The sequence below is a fragment of the Nelumbo nucifera genome, chromosome 4 (assembly GCF_055504915.1).
Source record: "Nelumbo nucifera cultivar China Antique chromosome 4, China Antique-T2T, whole genome shotgun sequence".
NCBI lineage: Eukaryota > Viridiplantae > Streptophyta > Magnoliopsida > Proteales > Nelumbonaceae > Nelumbo > Nelumbo nucifera.
In genome coordinates, this window is record NC_142652.1 from 84,219,957 (window position 1) to 84,241,961 (window position 22,005).

Sequence of the window (22,005 nt, forward strand, 5' to 3'; positions counted from 1 at the left end):
GTTTACTAATAGCCCCCCCCCCTATAAACTACATTTTGCACGTGAATTTCGCATTAATCCATGTGCAGGATTGAGTCCACCCCTATAAATCATAGCTCCACCCTAGGGGTGAACTGAACCATAAAAACCCCAAGATAAAAAAAGAAACTGAGGCTCATTGAAATGACACTGTAAACCGTTTGACATCGCAATTGAATAAAAAATAAATGAAGGCTCGTTGAAAAGACACTATGAGTTGTCTGGCGTCTCGAGCCTCCTACACATGTGAGAAATGAAATATACATTTGATAAATGAAATACTTTCCATCTGTAATTCTCCACCAATCACCAACAATTATCATATGAATTTTAATTTTTGATTAAACTATGCGCATTTAACAAATAATAAAGTTTTAATTTTATTTTAAATCCTCATTCCCATGAAAAAAATCTTTTATATAAAATAAACATAAATCCATCAAATTGGTTGACTTCCAACCATGAATATCCCCATTCCCAAGAAGAAAAATCTTTTATATAAACAAACTTAAATCCACCAAATTGGTCGACTTCCAACCATGAATATAATTCAGTCTAGTTCTATGAAAAATCACAAAACAATTAATTAAACAAACAAAAAAAAAGAAATAAATAAATCACGGTGGATCGTTCAACTTGTGGTGGGTTATTTACCATAACAACTTCGTCTATAAAGACTGCCATTAGTCCAGGTCAGTGATTATCTGTTAAACCTGTCATTATAGTAAGATAACTACTTTTCAGGTCAGGTATTCTTGCCTCGCGCATGCCCCTATACAAAGAAAACGCTGATTGGAAATATTTGCTTGCCATAGATGCTTCTATCAGAGTATCATAGCAACAAGCATCCAACTTAAGTCCAAAAGCAGTTATCTTCATTACCAAATGAGCAGCCTCGGTTGTTCTATGCTCTTTGCAGTAAGTCTTTAAGATTAACACATATACACCAAGGCCAACAGGACCTGCATGAGCATTCATTTCATCAATAATACTATGTGCTTTATCTAATAACCCCGGATTAATACAAGCATTTGCAATCCCAAACCCCACAGAACCATAAGCCCTAATTTAAGAAGACTTTAATTTTTGAGATTCTATTATCAACTTAGTTAAACCCTTGACACCTTCATCTTGAAGAAACCCATTCAAAACTGCACTATAAGTTTCTTCACCAAAATTTGAATCTTGTGCATCTCCCCCCTGCAAACTGTGTAAAATGGTTGCTGAAACGAATTATAAATTGCTTGATTTCACATACCCCTGAATTAAATTATTGTAAAATATGCTCTTTGAAGAAAAACCAAAATCATCGATCAATTTCTCCAATTCGATAATCTTGTCTTCAAGCCCCTTCAATGTGTACAAATAAGCAAGAAAACCAAAACTTTACTCATCGGATTGAACACCCAAAATAGACATAATTTCCACAACACTCTCGGCATCACTTACAGACTCCAGATGACAACAACATCATTCCAATGCCGCACTACAAGCAACTAAGTCAAGTTTCATGCTATCCAACTTTTCATCCAAAGCAATCCTACAGTTTTGGTTAAACACTTGTAAAAAAAGCAGCAAATCTACCATATTTCATACTTATTTCGATAAGCATGCCTCCCCATAAACTAAATGGAGGAAAAAATCTATTATTGAACAAGGATTTTATTAAAGCAAAAGCAGGGGCGGTAATGTTTGCAGATTTAATGGCATGTAAGAGAGTCTCTATTGTTTCAAGAGATATAACTTCAGGATTATTCTCTAACAGAAAAATGACAGAAGCGAATGCCATCTTAAGATTATGAAGGTCTTTAAGAGAAGATAGATGTGTGATCATAAAGTTGGAGAGATGCTTACTTGGGAACGCTGAATTGCTTTGTGAGGATCTTGAAAGACTTCCATGCTTCATCAGTGCCACGATTGTCAAGGGATGCTAGAAGGATGGACTCTAAAGCGATTTTGTGTTATTGGGTTAGAGGTAGCGACGCAGATGCAAGTCGAGCTGAATCCCAAGATTCCGAGGAATGTTGTCGGAACTTGTGATTACATTTCTGATATGCCTGATGAATGCTTGGCCTGCATTTTCCACTCTCTTGGATCCGACGACCATAGAAGTTGTTATTTAGTCTGTCAGTGATGATTTTGAGTAAAAGGACAGAGCCGACACTGTCTATCGCTCAAGGCGGAAGCTGATCTAAACCTCTTATTCTCTCTATCTTCTCTCGCTTTGATGTTGTAACCAAACTGGCATTGAAATGCGATCGACGACCGGTAAGCACCGGCGACAAGGCTCTTGTCCAAATCTCTTTGCGTTGTCGAAACCTTACACGACTCAAGCTTCGCGTTTGTCGTTAATTGATCGACGCATGCATGGAGGCCTTCGTCAAGAACTGCAAATCAGGCTGGGTGTCGCAACCTCATCCCTCAAAACTATTCACACGTTTGAATTAGTGTCACGTGAGAACATGAATCTACTCGCACGAGTATATTCCATTTCTTTGATGGAGAAAGCACCCGTTTCCTATTAATAAATATATATAAGATGTGTGTATACATAATTACACTACACATATTCATAAAATAATATTTTTATTGTACTTGAATTTTAGTTGGGTCGGATGAGGTTAAATCCACATTTAACCCGATTATTAGCATGTAAATCCAATATAATTGAATTTGGAGTTAAATCAACTATTGGATTTTCAGAGTCTATTAACATCCCTAGTAGGCAATGATCAAGCTAACTCGTAAGATCAACCTATAAACTATATACATGTATATTTAGATAACAAATATTATATTAATATATAGATATAAATTTTAAATATTTTTTATAATAAACTAAACTTACAAAATTTGAAAATCATAGTTTTATAAATAACATGGGCAAATGTGTCTTTGTCCCAAGCCTAGACAAATATTATCATGTTTCGGGTATGGTCCAAGTTGGACTAGTGAACCTATAAAATTGTTACTACATTATAAGAACATAGCCAAAATCTTTTTTTTTGTTAGGCTACATGCATGGTGGGGGTAGCCCATCCCGAATAGCTCTTTCAGGCATTGTTTTAAGAGGCTAAAACCTTGAGGTGTAAGGCATAAGCCTTGATGTCAATAGTGACTCTTTCACCACACCAACATACAACTTCCGTTGTGCCTTCAAAATGCCTTTAGAGTGCCATTGTGCGTGTCGTGGGTGGGCTAACTATGTATTTTGTACGGGGAGGAATGCCAATGGCCTTATTGTAAATACTTATAATGATTTTCTAATATTTTGATGTAACCTTCTATCAAAGCACCAAAAGCTTAAGCTACTCTTTGAGGGGAAGTAGGTAATTGAGTGACGCCAATACCGTGTATAGGTTAAGCACAATGTCTCATTGACACAAACTTTTGTGCTTGCCATCGCTTAATGCAATATAATGCCTTTTTGACTAATTTGTATGCAATATTTATTGACTCTTCATTGTCACCACAGTGGTTGCATGCAATGTCTGTATTGACGTCTATAGATATAAGATTACTTTTTTGTGGGCAACTTATTGCCGATGACAAGAAAGAGGAATACCTTAAGTTTTTGGGGAAATGAAACCTCCAAACACTATTCAATATATCATTATAGGTCTCCAAACAAATTTATCTTCCTCACTACTCGAAAGGATCAATATAGGTTTAATACGATGCCAAGCAGAAACAAGGATTAAAGTTGAGATCAAATTTTCTTTCCAAATATTTGATTTATAATCAATCACATTCGAAACACAAAGCTCCATTAACAACAATCTCATGGATGGCCTCATCAAGAAGAGGTGAGTTTCCAGTTCAAAGCGCCTTACATGCACACCCAATGTGCATTGAAAACATCTCCGGTGAATTATAATTGATAAGTACGGGAGATATTCCCAATGTATGATATGATGTGCGTGTGAGGCACCTCACAGGCACCAGGTGTGAAGAGCAGATCTCCGAGCTCAAATATCGTTCAAAAAATTTAATATTTTCATCGTTACCCACTATCCAATCCATCCCTCTCTTGCAAAGAGAGATCGATTTGCTAACTTACCAATAATATGTTGAAGCGTCCGGATTTGCTGATCACACAATGCTGGCCCCACATTGTTCCTATCTTCGTAATCAGTGATGGCGGTAGTAAAGGGTAGTTGTTGAATTGGGATCTTCTCCTCACACAGTACGGGAGATGTCCCGAATGCACGGTCAGATGTTCCTGTAAGATCGGTGTGAGGAGCAGTACTTGTTAGCCGTAGCCCGTAAGAAGTAAAGAACTGGCATTTTTCTGTGTGTACATAAATGCTGAATCGAACAAAACCCAGGGTTTACAGAGGGAAATAGAACTCATTGTATATTATCGTCGGATTGGAATAATTGCTTTTGCAGATATATGATGTTCCTTATAAGGTCTACCAAAGGAGTTTGATCGCAGTAGGCTTTTATTTGGTCCTTTATTCAAGTTTCGCGGCAGTATCCCGAACCCAAATTCGAATCTCTCTCTCCTCTCTCGCTGCTGATTGCTGCACATGATAGGTGCATAGAGGCCTTAATCGGTAAGATAATTAACGCCGATCTTGCTCTATTCTACCGATCAGATTCTGTAATTAAGAGTCTTGGAGTGTTTGTAAGAGATTTTGGGGTTTTACCATTACAAAGATCGGCTAAATATTCGTTCCGTTGGTCTCTGGGTGGGAGCTGTTGCTTTAAATTGCTGCAAATTTCTTCTACTTTTACGTTGTTTCTTTTTGCACGTCTCTCTCTATCTCTCTCCCTCTTCCTCTCCCAAGGTTGTTTATTTATATTTGTTTAATTCCGAGTTCCAGACCTTTAGGAGGGAGGGAGACAGGTATTTCTTTTAAATCTTTTTTGGAAGTTGCAGTTGTATTTAACGATGATGTATTTGAAGCACTTACGCAGAATTGGAACTAATTGCTCGGTCCAGTTCGCATTTGAGTTCACCGATTTGAATTTCCTTATCCATTTTAAGTATTTCTGCTAAATTTAGTATCTATTGTTTTCTTTGCTGTAGTACCAGATTTAGGGTTTACTTTGAATTTTAAGTTTAAGATTTTGATTTTTCGGGGGATGGTAATATTATTTGGTGGGTAGTTTGTCTTCGTTAATGCTGATTGGCATGCTTCTATTGCTCTGTAAATCGAACCATCGATGTGTTAGATTAGTCTATAGTTAACTTTGTCTCCTTTACTACTTTAGTCTATGAATCAAGGCATCCAGGAAACTTGATGGAATTGCCAAATTCCGGGAGGATTTAGGTTAATTTGGATAAGCTACAGATTTATCATTTGTGCTTTCAAAGCCTAAAAGCACAAAGCCCCAATTTTAGGCTTTGTGCTTTGGGGCTTAAAAGCAACTCTTACCAAACGCTCAAAACACTTTCTGGCTCATTTTTTTCCTATAGCCAAATGGTGCCTTAGTCAAATTGGATTGTGAATTCTTTGGCTTCCCTTTCTCGAAATTGACACCTTTTGACCACTGGTATTGCTTATATAAAACATATTTTCTTTTATTGGATTATAGAAATGTTGGTGGGTGGTTGAGTTATGAATCTTTTTGTTGGGGTTAAGATAAAACCTGCAGTGGATTTGTTAGATACTTAATTGGTAAAAAAATGATCACATTCTGTGATATGTGCAACTTATATGTTTCAAACATATAATGTTTTTATAAACTTGTTGGTGGGTGGATGAGTTATGAATCTTTTTGTCAGCGATTTGGTTCCTTAAGCTCTTGCCTATAGTATCACAGCCTCTGCTTATTATGCTTTATCCATCTTGTCTCCACCTTTGAATTGCCTTCTAACACTATCCTTTCTAAGTTCATGTACTTTGCACTTTTGCAGACCTTAAAGCCTGTAGCACAGCCATCATCTCTGCTCTTACAGAGCCCCAGTTCTTATCGAGCCAGAAAATAATGCAATAATACCTTCACTTTTTAAAAAGAAGAGATTTGCAAATTTTTAGAAGAATAGATTTGCATGTTTTGACATCTAATGGGTTTGGAGTGGATTTAATATGGCAGCACCCTGTAGAAAACTTCCTCTTGCATCTAACTACCAATGTGGGGCCCTAGAATGACATCTGGGGGCCATTAGTAGAATCCTCTTTTTCTGATGTTTTGCCCCACCGGTAGTTTCTATATCATAATAACATGATAGTAGAAGGGGATAGATGTTACTTTTGCATCTATTTTCCATATTTAAATTTTAGGATTATGCGTTGGTGAATTAGGGAAGATTGCTGGAAGACCTCAACTATTTCTGCCATGTAGGGGAACCCTAGGGCCATTCTGAAACTTCTTTGGATAGGGGAGCCTTTGGATTGGCTGCCTTTTTCACTCCTCAATTTTATATCATCTATATGCGTGTCCTGTATCAGAATTTTTCTCACATAATAGATGCCATCCATTTTTTTTTTTATGTTTATTATATATTAATTTTGAAAAATGCCCATGAGAAATGGATTATTTTGGAATATGACAAGGTAAAGCATGGAGAGAGGAATATGAGTTTCTATTGTCCCAAAGATAAGTTGCATGTGGAATATTCTTAGGTCCTTCAGGCTTCATTGCTAAAAGTAGCTGATCAGTTTGCTTCCTGAAATTTAGGGGAATGATATTGAGTGCTTTTTTATGCCATGTTTGTCTTACATGTTTCTCTTCATTGAAAATATTTAGTTCCATTAACAAAAATTTCCTTTAGTGTAAAGAAATCTTTATCTTGGGAAGGCTCATATATGTTCTGGTGCAGTGAAGTGTTAGGGCTTTATTTAATTGACAATTCTCTTGAGAAAATTACTTAGGTAACTCTCAGTTCTACTATTGACACTTGTTCAGATAGTTTACATGGCCCCACCAAGAAAATCCAGAAGTGTGAATAAGCGGTTTCCAAACGTTAATGAGGAGTCTCCTGACAAGGATAGAGGCAATGCAAACAAAAGTAGGCAACGGGTGAGTTCAGCTTCCTCTGATTTATTGGTTGTGATAGAATGGACTTTACTTATCTTCTATTGTTGTAGTATTTTCATTTACTCAGTTTTTAATGATTGTCAATCATTTGTTATCCTTGTTGCAAGGCTTGTTTTTTGACTTACCATATAGCAGAGAATCTCAACTACAAGATTTAGTCCTTGTTTGGGATTGCCTGGGAAGTTACTTCTGCACATTTAGGTGGTTATTGACAATTGAAATTTAGAGGCACTTCTGTAGAAGCTAGAACAATTTTTTCTTCTTGAAGCAGAAGCCAAAATTAGGTGCTTTTGGAAGCAAAAAGATAGCTACATGGTACATGCTTTAATTGTAACATGCATATTCCTTTTAGATGCCTGGATTATCACGTTCAAATCTTTCTAATGAACTTTCTAAATGAGTAGTATACCCCTCCTATCTTTTTTTTTTGTTCAGGAGCTTCTTTTACCTAAAAGAAGCCAAAACTTGTAAAACAGTGGAGCTCTTCCATTTTAGGTGCTTCTGTGTGAAGTTTGGTTTCTTAGAAGGGCTTGTGTATCTGAAGCAGCCAGAAGGACAGACTTGTTTTCTTATGTTCCTTTTTTGACCCATATGTGAAGAATTTATCAAACCAAAGAGCAGAGAGAAACAAAAGCACAACCTTTACCCAAGGACGGGAGTGGACCAGAAAAAAAAAACACTAGGACTAACCAGGCACAGACAAAACATACAAAAAAAATGAATTATATACATCAGCCTTCCACCCCAGGGAAGGCAGGCATTTCTTTCTTAAGCATATATTATGCGTAAGTAACTTTGTAATTCATATTTTCTTGGGAAGATGTTTATATGCTCATAATCATATATGCTTTACCTAGGGTTTCTTTTCCTTTTCTTTTGTTTTTTCAATATTAGGTGGGCTAAGTTGAGAGTTGTTGTACTTTATTTTATCTACCTGCTTCTGTAAGAGTCATAAGTAGGTAGAAAACTTGTTTTGCAGTGTCATTTATTTATTTGATAATGGCTGGTCTCAGTTCAGAATGATTGTACTTTATTTTATCTGCATGCTAGGGCCATTGTTTAGAGTAATGGTGAAATCTTGGGCTGATAAGCGTAAAAATGCAGGTTCTAGTCTGAGAGTGGCCACTTTGTGCACAAAAGTGCCAAAGGTTAGGTCTCCAGTCCACCCCTCCCTAGACCTCCTATGGTTAGGACTGGGCCGACTGGCATTGGGTAATGGCCCAAGACTAAGAGTCATAAATTGGTTACAAACTTGTTTTGCAGTGTCGTTTCACAGTATGTGGTGGTTTATAACTGAAACCCCATTTTGTAATTCATATGCATTGCTGTTGTCATGGAAAAGACACAATAACAATTGCATTAAACCCAGACTAAGCTGCCCCACATATGCATGTTGACAATTATGATTATTTTCTCAAATCCCTAACAACCATGTTGAGGAACCTTGTTTTAGATTCTTCCATCTATAGCTCTTGTTACTGACAAGCAATATGCATGGAAATATCTAACTCAAGTTTCATTAATGTGGTGCTATTTTTAAAATTGGACAATATTTTGGATGTGGGGACACAAGATACACATTTTGCTTCAATGCTAGAAACTTGATGAGGGGTTGGAGAGTAGGCAGAGGTGAGGCGCCAATCACTCACCTATAGTTTGTTGATGATACAATTCTTTTCTGTGAGGGAGGTGATCTAAGGTGGGTACAAAACTTGAAGATGATTGTACTTGCATTTGAAGAAATGTCGGATCTGAAAATCAATTCTGATAAAAGCTGTATTGTGGGTTTGAATATGGAGGAAAGAGAAATCTTAGAGGGGGCAGAAATTTTGGGATGTATGGTTTCTCAATGGCCTATGAATTATTTGGGTTTACCTTTGAGGGATAATACGAGAGGTAGTAATTTTTGGAACCTTATGATTGAGAGGATCCCCTTAATTAGGTTCACTCTAGCCAATTTACTGTGTTTTTTTTTTTGTTATTGTTTCAGATATCGGAAGGGGTTAGTGTTTCGGATTTCAGATTTCTTGTGGGAGTTAGGGGAGGAAAAAAAGGACCATAGAGTTGGGGAGTGGTTAGAAGAAGCAAAAAGTTTGGTGGGTTAGGATTGGGGAATATTCAGGAAAGGAATGTTGCTTTGCTAGCAATGTGGGCATGGAGGTTGCCAATTGACAGAGACAAGCTGTGGGTAATGGTAATCATTAGCATTCATGGGCTTGCGACTAATGGCTGGGATGTTGGAGTTTTGGCTAGGGCTACAAGATCTCCTCCATGGAAGTCCATTTATGCCATCATACCTTTTTTCTTGCCACATATCAGGTATAGTCCTTGTTTTGGTAATCTTGTAAAATTTTGGGAACATGTTTGGTTTGGCAACTCATCTCTAAAAGAAAAATTCCCTTCCCTTTATGCCATTTCTAACTGGAGGGATGAGCCCATTTCTTCCTTTGTGGTTCCTTCCAATTCAAGGTCAGGGTTTGATTGGGACTTGGGGCTCAGAAGAGGCTTGCATGACTTTGAAATAAGTAGTGCTTTAACCTTGACCCATGGTCTTGAAGGGGTTTTCTTGGATCCCTCAAAAAGAGACATTCGAATTTGGACTCTTTCCCTTATGGGTTCCTTCACGTGTGCTTCTTTTTCTTGTCCCTATTCCCTAATACAACTTGGTGATAATTTGGGTTTGCTTTTTCCGGTAAAAGAGGTTTGGAGTAAGCCAATTCTGCCTAGGATAGGAGGTTTCTACTGGTGCTTATCCCCTCATTGGTATCCTCTTTGTAAGGATAATGGTGAGACTTGCTTTTACTTTTTAATCTCCTGCCCCTTTGTATCTTCAATTTGGCAATGGTTTCTTTCCTTGTTTGGGTGTAGGTGGACCCCCACCAAATGTCCAAAGCTTGTTTGGCCCTACCTTTGTTAGCTGTGGCCAAAGAAGAGGGGAAGAACTTTATGGAGGTGTATAAGAGCGGCAGTGTGTTGGGCAATATGGGAAGAAAGGAATCAAAGGACATTTTCAGAAAAAAAAGAGAGGATTAGGGATCCCTAATCAAAGCTATCACTATTAGAGTGGTCCATTAGGTGAAAATGCTAAAAATCTTTGCGGATATTTCTGTTGTTGGTTTGATGAAAAACTAGAAGGATGTGGCTGATTCTGCCCCTTTCAAGTCTGTCACAAGGCCATCTTGGTCTCTACCAATTAGTGGATTTATTAAGCTGAACTTTGAATCTGGGTCCGTCAGGCTTTGGAGGAGTCTTCAAAAATGATGAAGAACCATTGCTCTCTTTTCAGGTCCAATTGGTGTGAGAGACTTTTTGAGGGATGAAATTCTAGCTGTCATGGAAGGAGTTGAAAAGGCCAAAGAAATGAATATGCACAAACTGATAATTGAAGGGGATTCAAAGCTGGTTATTAGCTGGCTGCAAAAGGAGGAGGCGGCTGGTTGGTGGGACTACATTAATAAAAAAAGAAGGTTTAAGTGGCTGTCACAAGGAGTGGGAGTGAATATGCATTGGGTGAAAAGAGATGCTAATTTCTTTGCTGATGCACTGGCTAAACAAGGGACGGGGAGGAATCAACTATTTTGTGCTATGTTGTAAACATGTGATTCTGTTTTGGGAGAGTTAAGAGAGTTTATCTCTCCCTTCTTTTGTACTTCTTTAATTTTATTTATCTAATCCGTTTCAGTTATTGATAAAAAAAAGATGCACATTCTGCACCCTTAACTTGCTATGATGCTGGGAATATTGGGGTCTGGTTTGGTTCCGGGACTTCAATATTTATTGTTGGGTCGGTTCCGGTTCTACCCTGTCCCGACCCATTGACAGCCCTACCCATATGTACAGTCTGCTTCGTAATCCTTTCAAAAAATTTTCTTCTGTACTGTGTTTATTTTCATAAAGCCTCCTGTTTCTTACTGTCCATGTTGTCCAAGTCTGTTGCAGACACTACTCCTCAGTCCCCATATGATATTTTCTTTTTTGACCCTTAAGCTAATGTGCCATGTGGTAGTTTCCTGGGTCATTTGAACTCTTTCACTAAATGACCTTACTAGCAAAGCAGCTCCCTATAATAATTCCCATAACTCTTCAATATATACACCTTAACTCATCAAATATTTGCATGTATTATATGTCCTTGTGCTTTTCTTTTAAGTATATATATTTTCCATGACTATTCTCTTACATTGATATTATTAGTGCTGAAAATATTATTTTTTTTCTTGATTTCCATTTTTATTCCTGGCACTTGCTCTTTGTTAATGTCCATTTGATCTGTGATCATGTTCTCTTCTGTTTTGGTATTTCAAAAGGAAACAAGTGTTTGTAAAAGGAAGAATATTATGTACAGAAGTGAGAAGACTGATAACAAGAACTGGTTTCTTAAATGGGTTAGCTTTATGAACCTTTTCACATTTTCAAAGTGTTGACAATCATTTTCTTCTATGCAGAAGAGGACATTATCTGACATGTTAGGGCCTCAATGGAGTAGGGAAGAACTCATCCGTTTCTATGAGGCTTACCGCAAGTATGGGAAAGACTGGAAGAAGGTTTCTCATTTTTCATCATCTGGTCTGATGTGATATTTAGCGATAGGATTGATCAAAAAGATATTTAGCGATAGGCTGACTAATCCATTTTTTTAGCTATTATTTTGGTTTGATGGATTTTATTGTAGGCTTGGTAATGGAGATTTTTGAGGAATTCCATATTGACATAAATTAAATATTTGTTTTCTTGGAATCTTCTAGTGATTATTGATTCATAATGATTTGCAGGTGGCTGGTATAGTACGTAATAGATCTGTTGAAATGGTAGAGGCTCTTTACAATATGAATAGGGTAAATATTGTCCTTATTTCTGGCTTAAAAGATGTAGTAGTTTCACTTATAAACTTGAATAGTTTCTCTAGTTTTGTGATGCATTTGAATTTTTGGATGCAGTGACTATTACAGTTGTTATGCTCCATCTTTTCCTGACGTTTGGCATTGTATTATTAAGATATTTTTTTGCAAATTATTTTACTTTTTCTTTCACATGTAGAATCCACTAATGAATTTAAACGATTTCTCGAATTTTTCAATGCTGTTCAATATTTAGGGTGGTAAATTAGTTGGATTTGTTATGTGTGATCTTTTTCTTGTAATGTATAGGCAATGACATACTGAAACAATTTGTAAGTTATTCTTCCCTTTCCTTTTGTCCCTTGATGTGTCATGTAGGCTGTAACTGTACCTGCACTTCTAATATATATTTTATAATTGTGACATCCTTATATTTTATTTTATCTATTTTTTTCTGTTTTTATTTATAAATTTTAGACCATGGAATTCAGCTTAGCTGATGCCAGGCAGGAAGATGTGAAAAACTTCATAACAAAATAAATTTCTAGCTGCCGTTTTTTGATTGCTAACGAGAAGTTAAGTACAGATAAATATGAAGGATATACAAGTAAAGGTGTCCTCTTGCTGTAGTGTAAGACAATATACAGAAATTCATAAACATGCAGTAAATTGATATTGCAATAATTTCAACAACATTTTGCCCATTGTTGTAAAACTGACTTATTAATGATAGTAAGAATATAAAGTATATAGCTTATCATCATTTCTATATAATTTACAAGATGAGAGCGGGGCTACCAGTGCTAATGTGCTATTCATCACATTATTTAAAGAGAAGTCCCGGAAAAACAGTTTTGATCTAAAGGATATCCACCACACATCAGCCTCTGTCTGTTTACCCCTTTACAAGCTGAGGAGTCTAAAAGAGAGTTAAGCAGATTGGAGCCTAAGAAAATACAACTTCCAATCTACGAGTGAAATATCTTCCAATCTATATTTTCTTTACAAAAAAACCAGCCCGTTGCTGTTCTCCCTTCATCTCCAAGGATTAAAAGTGACCCCAACAGAATTTGTTTTAATTTAAATGATAATTTCCCAACTCAAGGACTTTCTGTTTGCTCCTCAAATTATGGAGTTTGCAGATCAGGGTACCCAAAAGCTTCTGCTTCTATATATCATTCTATGGTAATTGTGGAACTATGTTAATGTATTATTTTATAGTAACATTAATATACTTTAAGTTTATGATGCCTTTAAGTTGCCCTATTTGATCAACTGAGGGGTGGCTCAGTTGGTACGTTAGATGGATTGTTCCAGCGGCAATGCGGATTCAAGTCCCACTACCACTGACTTTAGAAGAGAGTTATTAGTGTTGCTGTGCAAATACCAAAAAAAAGTTGTTCTATTTGTTCTTCTATGGTAACATGAATGTACTTTTTTTTGAGATAAAGGTAAAGTATTGTATTAACTTAAATTGTATCACCATTTACAACTATAAGCATATACAGTGAATCACTATACAAAAATAAAGCAGGCAGCAAGGTCATTCTGGCCTGAACATTTCTCAAAGAAAACAACGTTTCAAAGTTATGCATGATGTGAAATGTCTCTGAACTGCTCCTGTGTTGATAAAGAAGAAAGAGTTGTCCCCATCACCCTTCTAATCAGCTCATCATATGAGCAGCTCGTCTTCAAAATCCTTCCAAATGCACCAAGTCACAGCTGCCAATATAGTACTTCATAATTTTCTTCCTCTCCTAATTAAGACCTCTCAACTTCCAATCCTTCAAATGGTCCTAAAGTGATCTTGTCTGGCACCAACTGAAATTTAGGAGTCTGCAGAAATGACTATATAATGAAAATGAATATACTTTCTTAACTTCCGTAATTTGTAAGCTATGTGTAAGGTATTTTTGCGGTTTTAAGTTAAGTTACATTCTTAATGTGTAAATTAGGTATCTACTTGGCTGGTTTTTGGCTCATAAAGTTCATTTATTTAGTTCTTCTGGACTTTCAGGCATACTTATCCCTTCCAGAGGGGACAGCATCTGTAGTTGGATTGATAGCAATGATGACTGATCACTACAATGTTTTGGTGGGTTCTTCGTTCTCAAACATGTTTCTTTGGTTCTGTTGTATATTTCTAATTTTCTTCCTTTTATAAGTTTTATTATATGCATGTGGGTAGTATGCCAAAAGCGTACTTTTCAAGGTGCCAAGGCAAGTCTAGGTGACAGGGGGGCGCCTTGTCGCCTGCCTAGGTGATGGATTTTTTTTTAAGTAAAAACTACATATCCTAGGGTATTTCCCTAGGTTCCATGACCATCTTTCTTTAATAACTATACTTAATTTTCATAAGAAAATTATAAACTTCATGTTTAAGTCTAGAAAATCAACATATTTATGAGAAGAAAAAGAAGAAAGAAAAGAAAAGCCAAAAAATATAGGGCTAAACCTCTACTTTTGTTATAGGAAAAGAAGAAAAGAAAAGGTGGAAGAAGAAATGTGTTGATTAGACAAAATTTTAAGTTATTCCCTTACTTATTGGTTCAGATTTTGAAGTCTTTGAGGGTTCAATAATCAATACAGCAGTTAGCAATGTTTGTGTTGATTAAATGCTAACAAATAAGAAAATAATAAAAATAAATTATTTTATAAACACAAAAAATGAATATTTTTGTTTAATAATGTCTATTTTATAATTATAATCTCAAAAAAATAACAATATAAAAGTATTTTATTACAGTATACAAGACTGCTTGGCGACTGGGCGAGGCGAGCCTCCAAGGGCACCTTGTCACCCAGGCGTCGCCTTGACAACTATGGCTAAAAGTTTTACATTCCTAGTGCTGAATTCTAGTGAATTTGGTTGGTTATTTTGTTTTTTTTCCAAATAAAATAATGGAGAAAAGAAATACCATTGTTCTTTTCTATATCTTCATTAGGTAATCCTGTACTTTCAGAGATTGGTGTAGTTTCAGGATAGTAATGGTGAATCTATGGGTATTGTTAGATCTATAGTGGAGCTGCTGTTCCTAGTTTAAGGTTTCAGAATGTCTGTCTCCATGGTTTTCAAGGGACTAATTGTTGAATGGACTCTCAAATTGAAATAGTTGGGTTAGTGGACTTATCCACAGGCCCTTGGATGTCATGTTATTGGATAATATGGAATTGCCTTGTGTTCTAGATCAGGTCTGCTGATTTGATGGCTCGTTTACTGGGGATGGACCTTTGAGGATTGGTCTTGATGTAGATGGTTTTCATCAATCCTTGACTAAATCTCAGAAGAAGTCCAAGAGAAAAATGGAAAAGACTGTTTTATGGTAAAAGTCCAACTTATGGGCAGAAATCTCTTAATTTCTTCTAATCCAACTATTGAGTTAGCTTGAAATTTGAATATTTTAAAGCTTAAGAAGTGTACAGGAAACCCTGCAAATCTCAAGCTAGTCAGACTACAGGAAGATTAAGGGAGGTTAACATTGCTGGCTGGATTTCTATGATTGTCAACAGTTGGTGAAAATTGAATCAAATATTTGACCAATAGGCCCCAACTAGGGTTGTTCAAGTTTTATGTTAATTGGCTTAGTAGTTACTAGTTAGTGCATTATAATTTGTTTTTTGGTTAGGGGAAAATAAGATCTGTTTTTTTCTTTGTTTTTCAATTAAGGGTATTTTGTGGAGTATAATTGGTAGAGTTTGGTATCTTTTAGTGGTGTCCAATGACCAAGGGTGGTTTAGGTACTTAACATTTCATGTTTTGTAGGGTTTTAGGAGGCTATAAAGTCTACCAACATTGTTCATATGCATTGTTCATCTTATATCATCGAACCGTTTTGGTTTTCAGCAATAAGGGAGTTGAGTTTCATTTATTGTTGTCTCTAGTTGATTGTTGTTGAGAACTGATTTTTCTATTCTAATCTTCTTCTAGTGATCACTGTAGAATTCTTCTTCTTCCACTATTTTTGTGGTAGTTTGCAATTTATGGTTACATTTGTTGGTTCATAGCTCTGGTTAATTTGTTTTTTTTATTATTATTATTATTTTACGTGGATCTAGAGAGGATGTTTGATTACTTAGAGCCTATTGAGGATAGAAAGCAAAGGTTGTGGCTATTCACTTGAAAGGTTATGCTTTGTTATGGTGTCAATAATATCCAAATTCTGAGATTGCATGTAGGTGAGGGGATTAGGAGAAAATTCAGACCTGGACCAAGATAGAAATGGTGGGGTCAACGTTTTCCCCTTAAACTATGAAAAGATGCTATTTCAGCAGTATCATAAAATTATAGTAAGGTTTTAGGACAGTTAGGTGGCAAGTGTGGGGTCACTTTTTTCCTTGATGGCAAGTGTGGTTTGTAGGTATGTTGATAAAAGATACTGTTATCATTGTTGTTTCCTGAATTTGCTGAGTGTTGCATGTAGATGGTATAGTTGTCACTGGTATTCTATTTCAAAAAGGAAGAACATGGTTCTTCAGTAAAGATAAAATTCCGACTTTTTAATTGCCAACTGTACTTTGTTGCTTTTAATTTATCACTTTATCAGTTCTATCCGTTTAAGAACATTTTATGTTTTTACTTGGAACATAATTTCTTCTTCATGATCTTTTATTTTTAATCCTTTACCACCTTTTCCCAGAAGCAATAGTAGAAATTGCAACTGTCTGCACTTTGTTCTTTTTTCTTTTCAACTTTTTTGATACACTAATGACTTAAAAAAGTTGAGACTAGTATTTCCTTTCTGTATGATCCAATTGTGGGATTGATGTAGTTTAGCACATAAATAAAGCATCTGTAGTTTATGCTACATTTACTCTTCTACATGCATTGGGATAGCAATGTAGCTGCTTTTTTTTTTTTTTTTGGGAAAGCCTGAATTTAGAGTCATGACATTGTGAATTGGCAGGAAGGAAATGATAGTGAACGTGAAAGCAATGATGTGTCAGAAACATCTCGAAAGCCTCAAAAGCGTGGTCGGGGAAAAGTTCGAGATAATGTTTCAAAGGGATCAGATAGATATCTTTCAGATTTGTTGCATTCCCAGTCTGCATCAAGTTATGGGTGCTTATCATTATTGAAGAAGAGGCGCTCTGGTGGTAAAAGTCTGAGAATTAAAATAGAGTTCAATCTTCTCAATTTGTTTAAAGAATACATATGCTTATCTGATTTGTGTGTCTGTGTAGAACTTAACCTTTTCTTCTTACTTTTGCATTATAAGTCAGGAAAGATACTTTGTGTTTTTCTTCATATTTGTGGTACTCCTACGTGTTGTATGTGGAATTTGACTTTCAGTTCAGGGAATAAGCTACTTTCCTGCCATGGAAATGGGGAAGGAGGATCAGGACAGAGCCATACAAGGCCTCAATAGTGTTGAAATGTGCGTTAGATGACTTACAGTATTTTAATCATCTTGTACAGTATCAAATTATACAAGGCCTCAATAGAGTTTAGGTGCAACCTAAACTCTTATGTAGTGTTCTTTACTTCTCATTTCTGTTCCTTTTCATCTTCCTAAACCTAATCGCATCAATATACAAACACAAGTTTGTAAGTATCTTGTTTTTTTGGAGCCCAGGAAGGAGTCCTAGTTTTTTTCCCAAAAAATCTGAAAGAAACCAGAGTTTGTAGTTTCTGATTAGTTGATGCTATTTAGGATTCATTCAAATTAGCACTTAGGTATTTTTATTTTCATATAGTTTTCTGAAGCTATAAAACCAAGCAACATCTCATTCTTTGGAGGAAGCAAATGCCCACCTCCTCTCTTTATTTTAGTTTTTTGGGATAATCTCTTGGCTTGTTATTTTCATTTGTTCTGTTCGTTGTTTTTTGATGGAGACAAATGTGTTATTTGGTTTCTGAAAGGGATGGTGTCTTCTATTGTTGATTCCAAGCAAAATTTGGATCCTAGGTTGATTGCCGTTTCGGGTAGGTGTTAAGTCTAGGCAAGGGTGTTATTAAGTCTAAATTCAATTGTAGTCTTGACAAGATGGGCATGATTAATATCTATGCTCAGCTCATGGTGTTCTTTTTCTTTCTTTTCTCTTCTTTTCTTCTATTAAAAATTTAATCAAATCAATCTACAAATGTAAATAATACATTCTCATAAGAGGTTTGGTAAGCCTCTTATGATTTGTGATATGAATCACAACTTGAATCATGAATCCCAAGGGTTTCTATTTAAATCTTATGTCTGAGTCCTTTTTTGAAAAAAATTATGATTTTTGTTTGAATCATATGATTGATCTGTAAATCTTTCGATTTATATGATTCACTGGATTCAAATAAATTCAATTAAGAATTAGTTCTATACTTTTGTCATTTTTTGTTTATATTTAGTTTTGTCGAGGTATACTTATTTTAAAGGCCTTACTAGAAAATGATTTATTTACATTTTTTAAGATCAGACACTGAGTTTATTTTCCATCATTTGTAGGTTAAAGGGTTATTGTATTTAGGTTATTTGTTTTTCAAGTCAAACTTGATTATACCATCTTAGGTTTCTGCTGTACAAGTGGTTTTACGTACATATATGTTAGATATGGTTTAGAAATAGGGTAAAATCACTTTATATATTATCTTTTTAGTATATCTATATCTAATTTTTTGCTAGTTTGTAACAAATAGAAATAATCTTACGATTTACGATATGGTTCATGATTCGATTCAGTCCAACTTTCTCTACAATTTGCAATACGACTACGGTTTTGATAACATTGACTAGAACCATCTAAACTAGGTTCTTTTCCCAATGGATTCTACAGTTTTCACATTAAAGGGCAAAAATGTGCATAAGCTGTCCATATTATTACAAGATGAGGGTAAAAGATTTTGGGTTCATGAATTTACTATGCTCCCATTTATACAAAGGAAATCTTTTATCTTGAAAGGGGATATTTTTTTGCTTCCTCTCCCAATGTGGGATTCTAAAATTATGCCTTTAAATAGAAAAATGAAATAATAAAATGTATGTTCTCTATTGTCACACACATCATCATATACATTTTTTCTCTCCTCTCTCTCTGCTCCTAAGCCTCCAATCCCCATGCATTAGCCACCTGTCACTACTCACCATACTTGAAAATAAATGATTGTATTTATGTAGAGAATTCTATAAAGTTGACCTTATAAACTAAAGATATTACAAGGCTGCCCCATATGATGCTATTAGCCTACTATTATGCAGAAATATATGATCTACTATAAAATAAGAAATGATTTGAGCTCCCATAATTTAATGATGGATATGGCACTGAACAGAATGGAATGGTGAAACAAGATTCATGAAGCTATCCCCTTGTAATAAGAAAAGTGATCTGTTACAAGTTGAAGGGGCAAGAAGAGCAAGAGGCATACTGAAGAGGATTTGGGTGGAAGTAATAAGAAATGGTTTAAGTGCCCATAATTTAACAATGGATATGACACAAAACAGATATGAATGGTGAAACAGTAGCTGACCCCTTGGGGCTTGGGAGAAGGCCCAATTGGTGTTGGGGACTCACTGTTTGCAGAAATTGTGGCTTTGATGGAAGGTGTGAAAAAGGCTCAGGGACTAAATGTTAACAGGCTGATCATTGAAAGAGACTCTAAAGTGGTAATAGGTTGGTTGGGGAAGGAAGGTGATGGATTGTGGACATACATTAATGAACGGAGACACTTCACTTGGCTAACTCAGGGTATGGAAGTGCTGAGGTGAGAGTGCAATTGGTAAAACGATGTGCCAATTCATTTGCAGATGCACTTGCTAAACAAGGGGTGGGAAGGAATCAGTTACTTTGGGCTACCTTGTTATGTTGTATCTACTTGGGGGAGAGTTAAGAGTTTACCTCCCCCCATCATTGTAATTGGTTATTTCCTTTAATGAAATTTTCTGTTGTTGATAAAAAATGATTTTCAGTTATTTATCAAAAAAAAATGACGATGATATTGTATTAGAACTATACATGCTCATATATGTTATATATGTATGTGTATGTATATTGTATCATATAGCACTCTCCAACTACGTTCTTGATTCTAAAACTTCGGGGCTTTTCTAAATTGCGGCTCCAGTGGTTTGATCCCATTCTATGCTTCTGATCCACCACACAATCTGGTGACTTGGAAATGTACATACCCATTAAACACCTAATATTAAGAGTTGATATTCTATAATAATTTAAATAGCTGTAGCAAAGAAGAAGTCAATGATTAATTGCAAGTCTTGGTTCAATTATCATACGCTTCTTGGTTCATTTCCTTTATGTCAGCTCAAGGTGATGGCGAAATTTATCAAATTTCATATAGCTTTATTCTTATTATTTTCAAAACAATAATGGTTGAATATAGGAATTTGAGGCTTAACATTTGCAGCTTTTGCTCTTTAATCTTTTGTAGGTAGTCGACCTTGGGCTGTTGGTAAGAGGACACCTCGCTTCCCTGTTTCACATTCATATGATAAAGATGACAGGGAAAAGCATGTCTCATCAAATAAACGAGGCATGAAACCAGAGATTGATGCTAATGACGATGAAGTTGCCCATGAGGTAGCATTAGCATTGGCAGAGGCTTCACAAAGAGGAGGTTCTCCTCAAGTTTCTCAAACACCAAATAGAAGAGAGTCCATGAGGCCTTCGCCTGTTCAGAATGGTGAAAGGATGGTAACTAGTTACATTTACTGTTTGTTATGTTGATTTTTATGTTAGTATTATTAAATGATGAACTTAATGATATAAAACTTGTCCATGGATCTTAGCATGCCGAGTCAGAGATGGCTAGTGCAAGACTTACTGGTACTGGAATGGATGAAGATGGTTTGGAAGATAGTTTAGGAAGCAAGGAAGCAGAGAATGGAGATTTTTCTAGGGATACAGGTAATCAGATAGATGCAGAAGGTGCTGGTACAATTGAAGTTCAATGGCAACAGAAGAAATTTCATGGAAGGAAGCTGAAAGTTGAAGAAGTTGAGACCAATCATTTTGATGATATTAGGGAAGCATGTAGTGGTACTGAAGAAGGAATTAGTTTGGGTACTGTCAAAGGGAGGGCTGAAACTGAAGTTACAGATGCTAAGATCCAGAGGTCCTCTCCTCAGCGTCCAAGAAAAAGAAGCAGACAACTTTTCTTTGGAGGTATAATAATTCCTTTTAGGCTTCTATGTTCTTTATGCAGCTTATATTATTGAATGTTTCTAAATGTTCAAGATGTGCTCCTGCTAGTATTAGCTTTCCATTTTGTCTGGTTATTAGATGTTACTTAGAAACCATTGTGGTTTGTGTAGAAAAGCACAAAAAGTTTATTTAAGGAAAGTTTTGATTTTGTTATCTGCTTTGAAGAATTCTTTTGGAACTTAATTTGACTAAGCCATTGTCACAGCCATTTGAAATTACCAGGATATTTTCAATGCTTGATGGACCCTAAAGAAAGGAACATGGCTTCTAGAAATTCTGGACAAGTAATGAAGAAGATGATAAAAAATCTTGACAACTAACATACCACAAAGTTGCCAACAAATGCGGTCTTGGCAAGCAACACCAGTTAAATTAGTACCCTTAAATGGGAAGTTCATTTAAAGAATTCTGAAAAGCGAAATCAGAAATACAAAAAGTGTCTTGGTGAGCAAGATCAATTGGACTAGCATCAGGAAAACTCAAATTTTATTTATTAGTATCCACCTCCTTGCAGCAGAAATCCCCTTGTCTTTGAACTTGTACACTGACCTTTTATATTCTACTTACAACTAAATTTCTTATTGACTGTCAGTTAATTTTCAATTTTATTTCTGTACTGGCTGCAGGGGTATTTTCATCTTTTTCCTTGAAGTTATATGCCTCTGAGTGCTCTTCTCCTCTTTTCATATTAAATACTTTCTACTTTTTCTATTTTCTTCTGTTTTTTTTTTTTCTCTTGAATCAAATTTGTTTTTTTTTTTACTCACAAATAACAAGATGGTATCAAAGCTAGAAGAAGGAAAATGACTCTAATGATGATAAAGATGTTGATAACAATAAGACCTGAACTGTTACATTCTTTTGGTGTTTTATTCTTCCTCGTGATATTGTTTTTGGTCAGCTTTTATTTGGTTCTTGTTTGGTTTCTTTTGTTTGTCCAATCTCCCCCTTGTGAGTTTTGTTAGTTTGATTTTCTTATTCTAAATCTTTGCCTCCTCTAGTATTTTAATATAAA

The 22,005-nt window shown here is 35.7% G+C and overlaps 1 protein-coding gene and 1 pseudogene across 7 annotated transcripts in view; one reads left to right on the plus strand and one right to left on the minus strand.

The window, feature by feature from the left end:
- Positions 1-573: 573 nt before the first annotated feature.
- LOC148800801 (pentatricopeptide repeat-containing protein At1g69290 pseudogene) lies at positions 574-2,097 on the minus strand (annotated as a pseudogene).
- Positions 2,098-4,394: 2,297 nt separating this feature from the next.
- LOC104586324 (protein ALWAYS EARLY 3-like) overlaps positions 4,395-22,005 on the plus strand; it is a 55,148-nt gene continuing 37,537 nt past the window's right edge. The window contains exons 1-8 of one of the 7 annotated variants that reach the window (XM_088902696.1): positions 4,395-4,577; positions 6,877-6,990; positions 11,454-11,552; positions 11,781-11,843; positions 13,864-13,941; positions 16,751-16,940; positions 20,218-20,480; positions 20,576-20,951. In XM_088902696.1, coding sequence (XP_088758822.1) covers positions 6,886-6,990; positions 11,454-11,552; positions 11,781-11,843; positions 13,864-13,941; positions 16,751-16,940; positions 20,218-20,480; positions 20,576-20,951 — 1,174 coding nt within the window. In that variant the 5' untranslated portion in view covers positions 4,395-4,577; positions 6,877-6,885. Of the gene's footprint in view, positions 4,578-4,629; positions 4,871-6,876; positions 6,991-11,453; positions 11,553-11,780; positions 11,844-13,863; positions 13,942-16,750; positions 16,941-16,966; positions 17,222-20,217; positions 20,481-20,575; positions 20,952-22,005 lie in introns of those variants that run through there. The other 6 variants (XM_010243513.3, XM_088902695.1, XM_088902697.1 and 3 more) reach the window with 6 other exon arrangements.